Source organism: Rhinolophus sinicus, chromosome 2 (assembly GCF_057876585.1).
Source record: "Rhinolophus sinicus isolate RSI-liver-muscle chromosome 2, RSI-T2T, whole genome shotgun sequence".
In the NCBI taxonomy this organism is placed as follows: Eukaryota; Metazoa; Chordata; class Mammalia; order Chiroptera; family Rhinolophidae; genus Rhinolophus; species Rhinolophus sinicus.
In genome coordinates this window covers 23,782,886-23,795,521 of record NC_142502.1, presented here as the reverse complement: position 1 = coordinate 23,795,521, position 12,636 = coordinate 23,782,886, and the positions used below count along the sequence as shown (strand labels likewise).

Sequence of the window (12,636 nt, the reverse complement as noted above, 5' to 3'; positions counted from 1 at the left end):
ACAGAACTAGCCTCATTAGTATGAGGTAAATCTTGCTAACGTTTCCCTGATAGTCCTAGATAAAAAAGGCATCTCTTATGCAATATATCCCATTTTAAATGACAGAAGCATACTTCTAGTTACCAAGATTTAGTTGTAATATGAAATATGTTCAATGAAACAATCAATTTTGTACTTTCAAGTCCAGGATATCCCATTTTCCCCTCCTCTTCCATAAACCATAAACTAAAACATTTTTCAGCCCTGAATTGATCCAGAGAGTATTTCTTATGGCATTGAATCAGTTATTTTAATTATGTGGCTGGCACTGATTACAAAATATCCCTCATGTCCACATTTCTTTTGAGATTTTTCTTCTCTTTTCTCTGGGAAAGTCACGTCTAGACTCTTTTTCTAAGGCTAAACCTTCCACCTTTCCTGTAAATTCTTGCTCCATCCATTTGCTCCTGTCCTCTCACCTCCTTTCCCCTCCCCTCCAAGCTCTCCCTCTCTACATGCTCCAATCACTCTGCTTACCAACAGGCTCAGATTCTGCCTATCACCCACCCCCCAAAATCACATCCCAATTCCACCTAGACCTGTATATAGGACAGTAATTCCCGTGCTTGATTATCCAATTTCTCTGGAAAAAATTGTCCAAGGGCTTCCTTGGAGCGCTAGGTTATAAGGAGGCATCTCACGGACCATGACACAGAATTAAGGTGGGCAGCCTCACCCACCTCTTTGCTTTCTACAGAGCCATACACATTTGTGGGTCAATTTTTCATAAAATCATGTTCTTAAAAATCTGGAAACAATTGATTTAAATTCAGTACATTCATCCATTCCTTTCTAGTCATCACTTAAACTCCCCAAAGATCTTGTTTTCTCCCTAAACATTTCACTGAAATGTCATTTATTCTAAAGTAAATCATGTTCCGGGGGCTGGGATATGGTGCTGAGCAGAAATGCTCTCTAGTCAAATCCAATGTCTTTCACTCTTCTATGTATCCACCTTCCAGCTGAGAAGACAGCAGTGAGCAGGACAGATAAGGCTGCTGACGTCACAGTGTTTCCATTCTAGAGAGTGAGAGTCCAAATGAAATGGGGCAGTGGGGTGGAGTGTGATGCGGCAGTGTGGTTAGAGCATGTCACGTAGCGAGCGTCAGGCAAGGCCTCTCTGTGGAAAAGATTTTGCAACTTGAATACTGAGGAGCCAGTCAGATGATAGCCTGGGGGGAGGGCGGGGGGGGGGGGAAGAGGGGAGAATCCTGGGCAGAGGTGACGTCAGAGGAAGAGGCCATGTTCAGCACCCGGAACAAAAAGCTGCGTGTACTGCTTGCTGTCACAGTCTTCCTGGACAAAGAAAACTGCTGACTGTGCACAGGACCTAGGAAGCATAGAGTTCAAGGATGAGTGGACATTCAGAAGCACTTAGGCATTGATTTTGAGCTTCGGTTATGGAGGTGTGGTTACCAGAGTGAGGACGCGGCAGATTAGCAGGATCTAGGAGCCTGGTTTAGAGGCGAGGTTAATGATGCGAAGTTGGCATTGATGGTTTCTGGTACTCACTTGTTACTGTGGCCAAAGCACACTCATTTCTTCTCTGGGATTTGGAGCCTTGACAGGAAAGCATATGGGGCTGTGCCACTCAGCTCGAGCTTTAAGAAAGGACTAGCTGCCCAGCTCTGAGAGGTGTGGTTAGTTGATGTCTCCAGCTGTCACTTTCTTCAGGGTCCACTGCAGATTTCAAGATAAGGACACACTATTCTCAGGGGAGTACATAGCCTATGACTGAGCAAGGCCATGGGAGCTGACAGCATGCTCTTTCTTAGCATCTTCCAACCAAAGACTAAGCGCGGTAGTAGAACAAGGACCCAGTGATTTCTGCCTGACTCAGGACCATTCTAATAAATAGTGTCTGCTCTGGAGCTCCCTAGTGGGCTGGCAGAGACCTTTTCAGATCTGTAATGCAGAATGCAGTTGACAGCCCCCCTCCCCCACCAACCTAAATCCTGCTTTTCCCTTTTCCTTCCAGAGGTACTACTTTGCTACACATCTTTTATGCTCCTAACTGTACCTCTGCATCAAATTAGCACAACGGGGATCAGAGTGACCCAAGATCATGGGGAGCAGACAACACTTGGAGATTGGGTCGCTCACTGCCTGGCTGGTTATGAGGCCTCCGTCCCTGGCATAGACAGCACCTAGCACAAGAAGGCTGTCGAATTATTAAAGCTTTGGAATGGCATAGTGGTACAGAGGAATGAATGCACTGCTGGCCGTGATGGGAAAACAGGAACCAGACATTGAAAGGAAAAACGGCGAATTCAATGATTGTTCAAGCTTATGGTTTGGAGCCAGTTTCTAGGCAGCAAAGCAGCGAGGGGAAAGCAAAACAGTGACCATTGGTGTCACTGAGTTGAAAAGACAGAAATCAATGTTAGAGGAGGTCAAGGTGGGTACTTTGTTGCACAACATAAAAGAAAGGAGGAAGAAACATACACAGAGAACGCTATAGATCTAGTGAGTCTCCTTGAGTCCTTGGCTGAGCACTTATCTGTGAAGGTGTCAGAAACTACCCAAGCCAAGAAATGAACTGTAAAGTAGTAGAACAAATGACTCACAGATTTTATATGAGACTTGGAATAGCTTCTGTTGCCATTGGCAAGAGTGGAAATAACCCACAATGCATGGGGCATCAGGTAGAGCCCTCAAAACGGTATTGCCTTGGCCGGCCCGGTGGTTCAGGCAGTTGGAACTCCATGCTCCTAACACCGAAGGCTGCCGGTTTGATTCTCACATGGGCCAGTGGGCTCTCAACCACAAGGCTGCCGGTTCGATTCCTCAACTCCCACAAGGGATGGTAGGCTGCGCCCCCAGTAACTAAGATTGAACACAGCACCTTGAGCTGAGCTGCCACTGAGCTCCCGGAAGGCTCAGTTTGTTGGAGCCTGTCCTCTCAACTAAGAGGTTGCCAGTTCGACTCCCACAAGGGATGGTGGGCTGTGCCCCCTGCAACTAATAACGGCAACTGGACCTGGAGCTAAGCTGCGCCCTCCACAACTAAGATTGAAAGGACAACAACTTGACTTGGAAAAAGCCCTGGAAGTACACACTGTTCCCCAATAAAGTCCTGTTCCTCTTCCCCAATAAAATCTTAAAAAAAAAAAAAAAAGGTATTGCCTTAGGAGTGAGGCTGAATTGTTTGTAAGCCAAAAGCTTCTCTGGACCTCCCCTAACAAAACTTAAAAGCAAGACTTGAGAGGACCAAATTAATTCCAAGAAACTTGGCTGTGCACCAGAAGAAAGCCCAATTCTGTTTGAAGGAATACATCATAACAAACAACCTTACAATCACAATTCCCAACATCCAATAAAAATTTACTAGAAAAATATGGCCCATAATAAGGGGGTGGGGGAAGTGAAACAATCATTAGAAACAGGCCCAGAAGTGACAGATATGAAGGAATTAGCAATGTGGACCATGTGATCTGGCAGATCCTATGGTATTACAGGTGTCACTGGTTAAAAAAAAACAACGCAGTGTGGAATTCACGACAAGACTCAATGGGAAAAATCACAATGCAGGTCCCTGGGAGAGAATTACATGCTTTTAGAAAAACAGCTTCTAGTGTACTACTGAGCCCTGATAAAGATGGAACCACGAGACACTGAGTGATTGATATATTCAAGAACTGCTCATCTTAACTAGGACCTGTCAGAACCAAGTCGTAACTGTGGTAAGACCAGTAGCGGTCCATCCTAAGATGGAAATGTACCTCCAGGAGCAGTCACGAGCAGAGTACATAAGCAAGCTGCATGAGCAGGTGGCCCAAACCACGTCATCATGGTTGCACCCACACCTCTCCTTCCCTATGGTGGTTTGGAGGACCTGTATGATCAGCTGAAGAGGGAAAAGCCTGACCTAGGTTTATGGATGAGTTGGCTTACTATGTGGGTGCAAGCTGAAAATGGAAAGCAGCTGCATTACACGCTCTCTCAGGGCTGACACTGAAAGGCAGCTTCAAGAAAAAAAATCTGCAATTTTTCTGCAAAAGGGTCATCCAGTCTACCCTCGTTAAATTTTTAAATATGATTGTGATCTGTTAACAGTAGCTAGCCCCCACAGAAGAACAGAGTAACAAAGCTAAAGATGCCACATGATTCAAGAACGAGTCTAGATGCTTGTTCCCTATATTTCATCCATGCCTGGAAAAAGTTCTTGCATCTCTCCACATGTCACATCATCTGAATAATCAGTCAATGCATTATTTGCATTTTATTAAAAAGCCCACTGGACATCATTTAGAGTTGTTTTTCCTATGTCCTTTAAGATGGCACCATCCACAGTATCTGGGATGTTCTATCTCCTCTGTTGGGTCCCACCTCCCACAAGTACCTTGGGGTCTTCGCTGCTGTTCTGTTTGCATCCAGCAAAGAATGCAACAGCTCTGTACAAGGAGACCTACTGTTGTCACACAGCAGCATGCCGGTCTGTCCCCTCGTACCTACCCCTAAAAAGAAAGAAGACTCTGTGAGACTGTTCCTTTCAGGGACATTGCTTCACCTTTATGCTATCTCCTTGTTTGGCCCCAAAGGATGGCTGGCTAGCCAATGACGGGTAAGATTCCTCAAGAAAGGAACGACCTAAGACAGGCACAGTCGTGTGGTGACCACCAGAACTCACGGGGTTGATAGAGGTGGGCACAGCCCCCCACCTTCCCCCGTCTAAGGAGAGCTTCTGCCTCTGTGGCTGTATCCCTTCCCACAACCTGCTTGGGAAGAGATTCCAGATGTGATAACATCAGTTCTCCATCTCAGTAAGTTTTCAACATAAAGGTTTTGTCCCCTGGGGAGGTCCAAACAATAATTATTTATACATCATGGGACTTTCGACAGGCAAGGGTGATTGGTTTAACCAGTTTCCTGGTACGGTGTATGAGACTCACAGACGCAGTAAAAACAATGCTACTTCCTTGTATGTGCATCAATAAAAGCCACAAGGTGGCCTGATTCTGGGCTCTCAGCCCTTTGAGGCTGGGAGACCCTTGGCCCGTTTCAAAACTTTCTTGATTTCTGTTTCTTTCTTAACCCTTTGCCGCCCCTTCTCGTTCTCTCACTGCCCGTGTTGCGCTGGATGCGACAACCTACCTCATTATTTAAATATGCATGTACAAACAAAAAGAAATAAGTTTCAGATACTTACAATTGTTTTATTCAAAGCAAATTTAAAAACCTAATATATTTTTCCTTTAAAAATTTTTTAAAAAGTTTTATAATTAGTTTTGATGTTACTTAATCTTACCTTCAACAAATATGATTTGCATATTAAGTTAAAGTTGTCTGATATCCATGTACATTCTAATCATTTTTTAGGTAGCTATGAGAAGATTTCATATTCAAAAACCAACGTCACTTTTCTAAAATTTAAAAGAAAAAAATCCTTGTGCCCAATGTAGTAGGCAATTACTCCCAAAGTCCTTTGCCTTTGGCCAAATGTCAGGTCTTGATTTCTGGTTGTGTGAAAAAAGTGTTTTGTTTTCTTCAGAGAATGGAAGGAGGCTTAATTCTTTAGTTTTGTTTTTGTCTCAAAGATGTGTCTAAAATGGGTACCTGAAGATTTACTGCATAAACCTTGCAATGATTTGGCGTATGCAAACTGTTAGGTGATATTTTCATATCATCTGCCAGAAAAGGTGACAACAGGCAGCTGCATGGTATTTAATCCAAGGACCTCAGTATTGTCATTTTAGGTCCCTCTAAGGAAGAAGACAAGATTCTGATTTTATTTAACCAATAAATCAAGTACACAGTTGGGAAGAAGTGGGGGAAGGGGTCACAAGAATATGACATAAAAATAAATACTTGACACACACTTTTTCCCAGGTCTAAAAGTGTTACAATTCTAACTGGAGAAGGTTAGAAGGTAATTACCCAACAATTATTTATAAAAAATATAAAAACACATAAACCAAATGATGCAAAAAATCTTTTTAATCTAAAAACTCATTTCCCAGGGCTAATTAATAGCCAAGCCTTGCCAATTTTTATCAGTTTATTTGACTAATAAGAGCTATTCAGCATTTTCTTCAAAGTAAGATATTATATAATAGCTTTTGATAAACCTTTCTAAATGAGGACATGATACTGCAGGCAGTTCAAGGAAAAATAGTTGTAACTTTTTCTTTGGTGTAACCAAAAAGATATCCAAAAGTTAGCAAATGTTGACGTTTCAAATGATAAGAAATTGCCAAATGGAAGTTTAAACTCTGGTAAAAATGGTTGTAAAAGGAAAAGCTCCACCCACAGTTCTGTAGTGCAAGTTTTCAAATTTATTTCTGAAAAATAATTTTATTTAATAAACAGGAAACAAATCCCAGCAGTGTATCACTCACTCCTTGTCCCTTCTCTCCTCTCGCTTACCCTCTCTGGATGTGCCCAGCATCATCTCAGTTCTCAAAGAAGGTCTGCGCTGCTACTCAAGGAGAAAATTCATTTAAAAAATCACCCACATGTCTAAAACCCAGGCTAAAAATGTTGTGTCTGTGGCTGCACAGCAGCATGTTCCCAGTTAATAGCATTGCCACTTCCACATTTGTCATTTTTACAAAAAAAAGAAGAAGAAAAAAAAGAAAAGCCTTTTTTCCCCCAGGAAAAAGTACCTGAACCAATTAGTCACTTAGCCCTTTCCCAACTTTTGGGGTTACCCACGGCCTGGCTCACCTCCCAAGCACACCTGTGCATATACCCACGTGTTCTGTGCACTCAGAACCAGCGAATCGACCACCTCTTCTTAGAGTAATGGTCCTGTGTCTTCTGGAACTCACTGATTTCCATCAACATACTTTTAAAGCAATTACCACCTAGTCCAGAAGCCTCCATTACTCCACCTAGCTTAACTTTTTTTCCTCCTATTTCTGTACATGTTGTGTGTGTGTATTTTTTTTTTAACATAAAAAGTGTTCAAAATGCGCACACACTCACACACACCTGTCCGCACTCCCCAGCAATTTAGCAAAAAGAAACAAACAAAAATCTTCCCCAGGAAGCACTTTCAGAAGTTAAGCTTCAACTTGCTTTTAAGCCACAGGGCGAGTGCCAAGTGAGTCCCTCTTCCACTGCAGGGCTGTCAGTACCTGGGCCCACAGCACAAATACTGAGTGGGCTCCATGGGCACAGCAGGAAAAGGGACCCCTCAGGCTTCCTAGAGTGATGTGTCGTGCATCTCCCCCATGTCACCTGGGAGATTCCCTTTCTGGTCCCTAACTTTCACCCCTCAGAGGGCCTCTGCACTGTTCCAATGGCTCCCTGCCCTCAGCCCTGGCGGTTCCGTCGGTGGGGTCAGCGGCCTGCGCCTGCAGCAAGGCAGCGGGCTCCCTGCCACACAGCAGGGGGCCCCCGTCCGATTCCTCCCCTGCCACTCCGTCCAGTGAACACCCCCTTGCAGCACCCAGGGCGCGGCGAGCCCTGTTGTCCACAGGCTCCGTGGCTTCCCCTTCGCCTTCCGAGATGACCGTCATGGGGCTGCTCTGGATCCGGTTCCTCATGCTGTACCTGCTGCTGGCGGCAGACGGCGGTGTTCGGCTGCGGCCATACCTAGGGCCAGAAAAGGACAGGCTCCGAGGCATCAAGCCTTCGTTCTTGGCCCACTCCTCCTGGGCCCTTCTGCTCTTGCTCGGGGAGCAGCTGGACGGGCTGTCGGGAGTGTCGGGCGAGGGCTCCGACCTTGACCTCTGGAATCTAGGGTCTGTGTTCTTGAGCATCTCGGCCGCGGACATGCGGGCACTGGTGTCTGACCGACTCCCCTTTTTCAGCAGCAGAGCTTTGAAGTTGTCGCTGCTGGTGCTGCTCTTACGGACACTTCTCTGGATGGATCCCACTTGCTTTGGGGAGGCCAGGCTGGGGGCAGCACCAGTGGGTGTCACTGGAGGGGAGGGAGAATGGTTTCGGGTATGATCGTCATCTGAATCTTTACGGCCAAGGACTTTCCTCTTGGATCTGAGATTTAAGAACATTAAGATAAAGGTTAATTCCCAATGGGCCACTGGATATCAGCCACGACTACCCTGCTTCGCTCACTGCATGTTTAGTCACCGTCTATTATTTTTACTATGTAAACTTCCAAACACCCAGGCAAAAAGAATAGTTCCTTGTATTACCATGTGTGCCCATGACCCAGCTATGATAATTATTAACTTATGGCCACCCTTCTTTTATCTCCACACTCACTGGATTATTCTGAAACATATTTCAGACAACATTTTAACTTCCTTTGAATAGAACCATTTCTAAAATTTTTAATAACTGCCATTTTTAGAATGTCATTAACCTGTATTGGACTGATCCTGAGTGCGTTTCACAGTGCCGGCCACCCTTTCTTTCTCCTTTTCCTTTTCTCATTTGGTGCTGGTACTTGAACAGGCCTAAGAGATATGCCAACTCCCAGAATATCCCCTCTACGGAGACAGGTTCTAGGACAACCCTACAACTTTACATTCTCAGTCATTCTAGAGTCTGACATAAAACCAGTCTTCCGTGGCTCTTGCTGGACCGTATGTCAACTCCTGGAAGTCCCATTGTCCAGAAAACAAGAGTGAACCTTCCACACCAGGTCTCGTTTCCTGACTGATGCCAGAGAACCTCGAGCTGATCAACAAAATGTGAGGGATGTGAGCCCAGTGTGAAAGAGGAGGGGTCTTCACGGAAAGTAAAATGTTTCCTGGGGGTATTTCTTGTCCTTAGGCTCTCAGAACCTCCCTGTTCAATGTGTTTTCTGCCGAGAGTGAATCAGAAATAATAAAGCAAACGAGCAAAGTGGCCCCTCGCTGGCCTTTTCATAATAACAACTCAGTTTGCAAGGAGTCTCTTAGCGACACACAGGTGGACTGGCTTTAAGGAAACTTGGTACATTTAGTAAAATGAACGTGTGGGTGTATCTTTTTCTGCTGGAAACTTCCAGGATATGCAGCAGGGAACGGCTGAGGGGATACTGCCTGTACATACAGATTAGGAGTTGAATCTGAGCACTACCAACTTCTAGCAGTGTCACCGTGGACCAGTTACTCATCTATACTGCACCTCAGTTTTCATACTTATAAAATGGGGATGACGGTATCAACCTCATAGGTTTGTGAGGATTCGATGTGATAAAGAAACCCTGCAGTCATGTAGACCTGGGTTAAATCCCACTGCTAAAGTATCTGATCAGTTACCTTGGGCAACTTCAAGTTTCTGACCCTGTTTCCTATCTGGAAAGGGGGAAAAACAGTACATAGCTCAGTTGATGAATAAAGATGAATGCAATGACAGCCATAAAGTGTCAGGCGCAGAGTAGGTACTTAACAAACCTCTGAGTGTCATTTAGGGAAATATAATTCTCCCTTCCTGCCACCAGGTCAGGCTTCAGTGCTGTTTGTACATGGCTGCAGAGCAAGGCACAGGCGAGGAAGTGCCATGATGGCTGTCCTGGGCTTGGTGCGCTCCATGCCTCTGGCCCAAAATAAGCCCTCAAAGTGGAAGACAGGAAGTGATAAGGACCCAATTCGGAGGCTGAAGGGTAACCGGACGTGAGGTAGCACCAGCCTTTTTGGGACTGTACAGCCTGGCCTATGATATTTTGGTTCAGCGGTCCTGCTCAGCTGTCAATAAAAGCAGTTAATACAGTTAATGAGTGAGGGAAACCATAGAAATGATAACATCTCAGAATTTTAAAGCTGGAAAAGACTTTAGATGGGTTAGGTCTGAGCAGACAAGGTAACTGACATCTAAAGAGTAAAGTCACACAGCTGACAACAAAAACTAGGACCTGGTGGAGTATCTTTCCACTTACGGCACATGGCTTCATGATTTATACTGGCTGCTCCCCAAAAGCACTCTGCTCATCTCACTTTTGCACATATTAGTTCGTGACATAAATTTTTGTTTGGCTTTTCAATGGAGAGGGTATGCTGAGCAGCTATACTGATTAAAGCAATGGTCTTTAATCATAGATTCAGAATTAAGAAAGATGGAAATTTATAAAAGTATAATCATTTTTCAAGAGCAGCTGCCCCCTAAAATGAGAATTAAATCTAAACATTTGAATTTTCTGCATGTACGTATGTATGCATATCTACACACCCATATACTTGTACATATATAGATATTCTGTGTGTATTGTGTATTTTTTTCAAAAGATGACTATAAAAAGTGCTTAAATAGTTAACACTGGCTTGAAAACTAATTACTTCAATAAATATAAAAACTTCACACCTCAACTGGTGTTCTACATTTTCCATCTGGCTCCAAATCTGAAGTGAAGTAATTTGCATTACAAAATTTGAAAGCTGTGTTTCAATTTAGATATTCTTTATTTTAAATTATTAGCTTAGGTATTGAAGGGGATATAAAATAAAGCCCTAAAAATCACAAACTTTAGATGGAGTTTTTATAATGCCTGCTGATATGTTATCAATGCTAAAATAAAAAACATGTGTCTTGCTCTCTTTGCAATCCTACCCTACTCAGCCTCTCCTGCTATCATGCGTACACACAATAATACAGACCACTGATTTCTACATCTGCAGTAGATATAACTCCCTAGTAGGAGAAACCACACAGTTTTCAGTGCCTTAAGCAGGTTGCCAAAACAAAATATAGAAGAGGGCTTCGGCACATTTTTAGGCAAAGCATGTCGCAATTTCGCTGAGGCCAGTATGTAGTACACAGAACAACCAGGCAACACATCTTCTCTGTGGACTGCTATTATAAGTACATATGCCTGCGTGTTTAGCAACCCAGTGCATTCCATACTAAATGAAAGATGTCGAGTCTTGGAAGAATTTCCCAACAGTTAAATACCAATTGGTTTCATTTTATTCAGAAAATATTTATTAAGTGCTTATTGTGTGTCTAGCATGGTTAGAGTTAGAAACAGCTGTGTAAACCTCTCGAAATGTCACTAAAGTTGGTTTCAAAGGACGCAGAGTGGTTTTCATTTCCCTGTTTTGAGAAACAACTTGATAACTAGCTACCTCTTTATTTCTAATGAGATCAAAGAGACGAGTCAGACCATGTGAAAGGTGAAGTCTTTGTGGCCCTTGGGGATATTATACCAATACTAGGGCCAAGAGGTAACGGACATATTTCTTGACTAATAATACCTGAATCTCCCAGCTTGGTTCCTCCCACTCCAAGTTTGATGCCTATATGTTACACGAGGAATTGCAGGCAGTGACAGCTCTATGCTTTTCATCTCATGCAACAGTTTTTTCAGTTAAATTCCAAGAACTGGGAAAACAGTCCTGACACAAGGTTTTACACACAGTCAATAATTTTACAGGATTTTTTGTTGCAGGAGGGAAAAAAGGGACCTTGATTCAGGGCAAGATAAGGCCTTGGAAGCATAAGGGTATTCATAAGAGTTATGTGAAAATACTGTGGTAAAGAAGTCTGGAAGGAAGTGAAGGTTTTATATAGAATTATGGCTTAAAACACTTGCACATACACAATCTTATCAATTTTTACAATGACACTGTTGTGAGAGTACTTGTCTATTTACAACCAGAAAAATGAGGCAATATATAAAACTTCAGTGTTAAATCATATTTACTCTTCAAGGTGACCACATGTAAAAAGTCTAACAGTCTGGCAGTTATTTTGAGAAATGTATTTTTTTTAAACCCAATAATTTCTGATGCCAGTAGATGGCACTAGCAGTATACAGTAACAAGCAAATTTAATTCCTTTTGCTCCTGCTTAAAAAAGATGTACTCTCATTGCAATAGTTAAGTAGCCAAAGAAATTACACTACAACATCCTCGTTTTGCTATAAAATGAAAATAACAACAATAATAATAATGATAAAATAAAGCACTCTTAGAAAGAGGGCTTGAAACACTGCATCTCTTGCCAGCAAGAGCAGCGTTGACCAGAAGGTATCACATGGAGCCTCTGTTCCCCACATCATCATAAAAATCAGTGGAACAAAGTAAAACAGAAATTAGAGTCAGAGGAAATACAAATACAGAAACACACTAAAAAAATGATCAATAATCAAGTGAATGAAATCTAATTGAGTGACAGAAGAAACCTCAAGAAAGAAAACTAATCTGAGGAACCATTTGGAAAGGGGGACTCATAAAGTACATGAAAATACGAGGAGTTTCAGATACCTGTGAATAGCTGCAAAGAGGTCTTCCGTGGTCCGGGGTCTGCTGGGGGTCATCACCTCATCACTCCCTTCTTCCTTAAGGAAGTCAAAGGCCTCCGAGGAACAGCCGGCTATGTCGGTCTCTGGCACCCCAACTACAAGGAAGCAAGCAGGCACACACAAGACATTCAAGCGACTTGAATTTCAGTCTTCAGCCAAGCTCCCAAGTACACTCCCCTGTCATCCCTGATAATGTGCGAACTACAGGCAGCAGCAGTGGGGTCTGCAGCTGGATAGTTTACAAAGATGAGGGAGCATGAGCCGTGCTCCTTCTTTTCTCTTAAAGTCTAGAACTCCTAACGAATCTCTCACATTGTGTGGTAACATTTCTTTGCAGCATTCCAGAAGGGAGATTATTCACTGCTATTTAATACCTAGCCTGCTGCAGACCACCCCACCCCTCTATTTTCTGCCCTTCTGTAAGTTCTACCCTTAGATCTAAATTTCTAAAAACATTCATAAAA

The 12,636-nt window shown here is 43.2% G+C and overlaps 1 protein-coding gene across 11 annotated transcripts in view; it reads right to left on the bottom strand.

Annotated features, from left to right (window-relative positions):
- Window positions 1-5,168: 5,168 nt before the first annotated feature.
- NHSL1 (NHS like 1) overlaps window positions 5,169-12,636 on the bottom strand; it is a 215,543-nt gene continuing 208,075 nt past the window's right edge. For all 11 annotated transcript variants that reach the window (XM_074333631.2, XM_074333629.2, XM_074333630.2 and 8 more), the window contains 2 exons: window positions 12,135-12,267; window positions 5,169-7,980 (listed from right to left, as the gene is read on the bottom strand). In XM_074333631.2, the coding sequence (XP_074189732.2) occupies window positions 7,245-7,980; window positions 12,135-12,267 (869 nt within the window). In that variant the 3' untranslated portion in view covers window positions 5,169-7,244. The remainder of the gene's footprint in view (window positions 7,981-12,134; window positions 12,268-12,636) is intronic.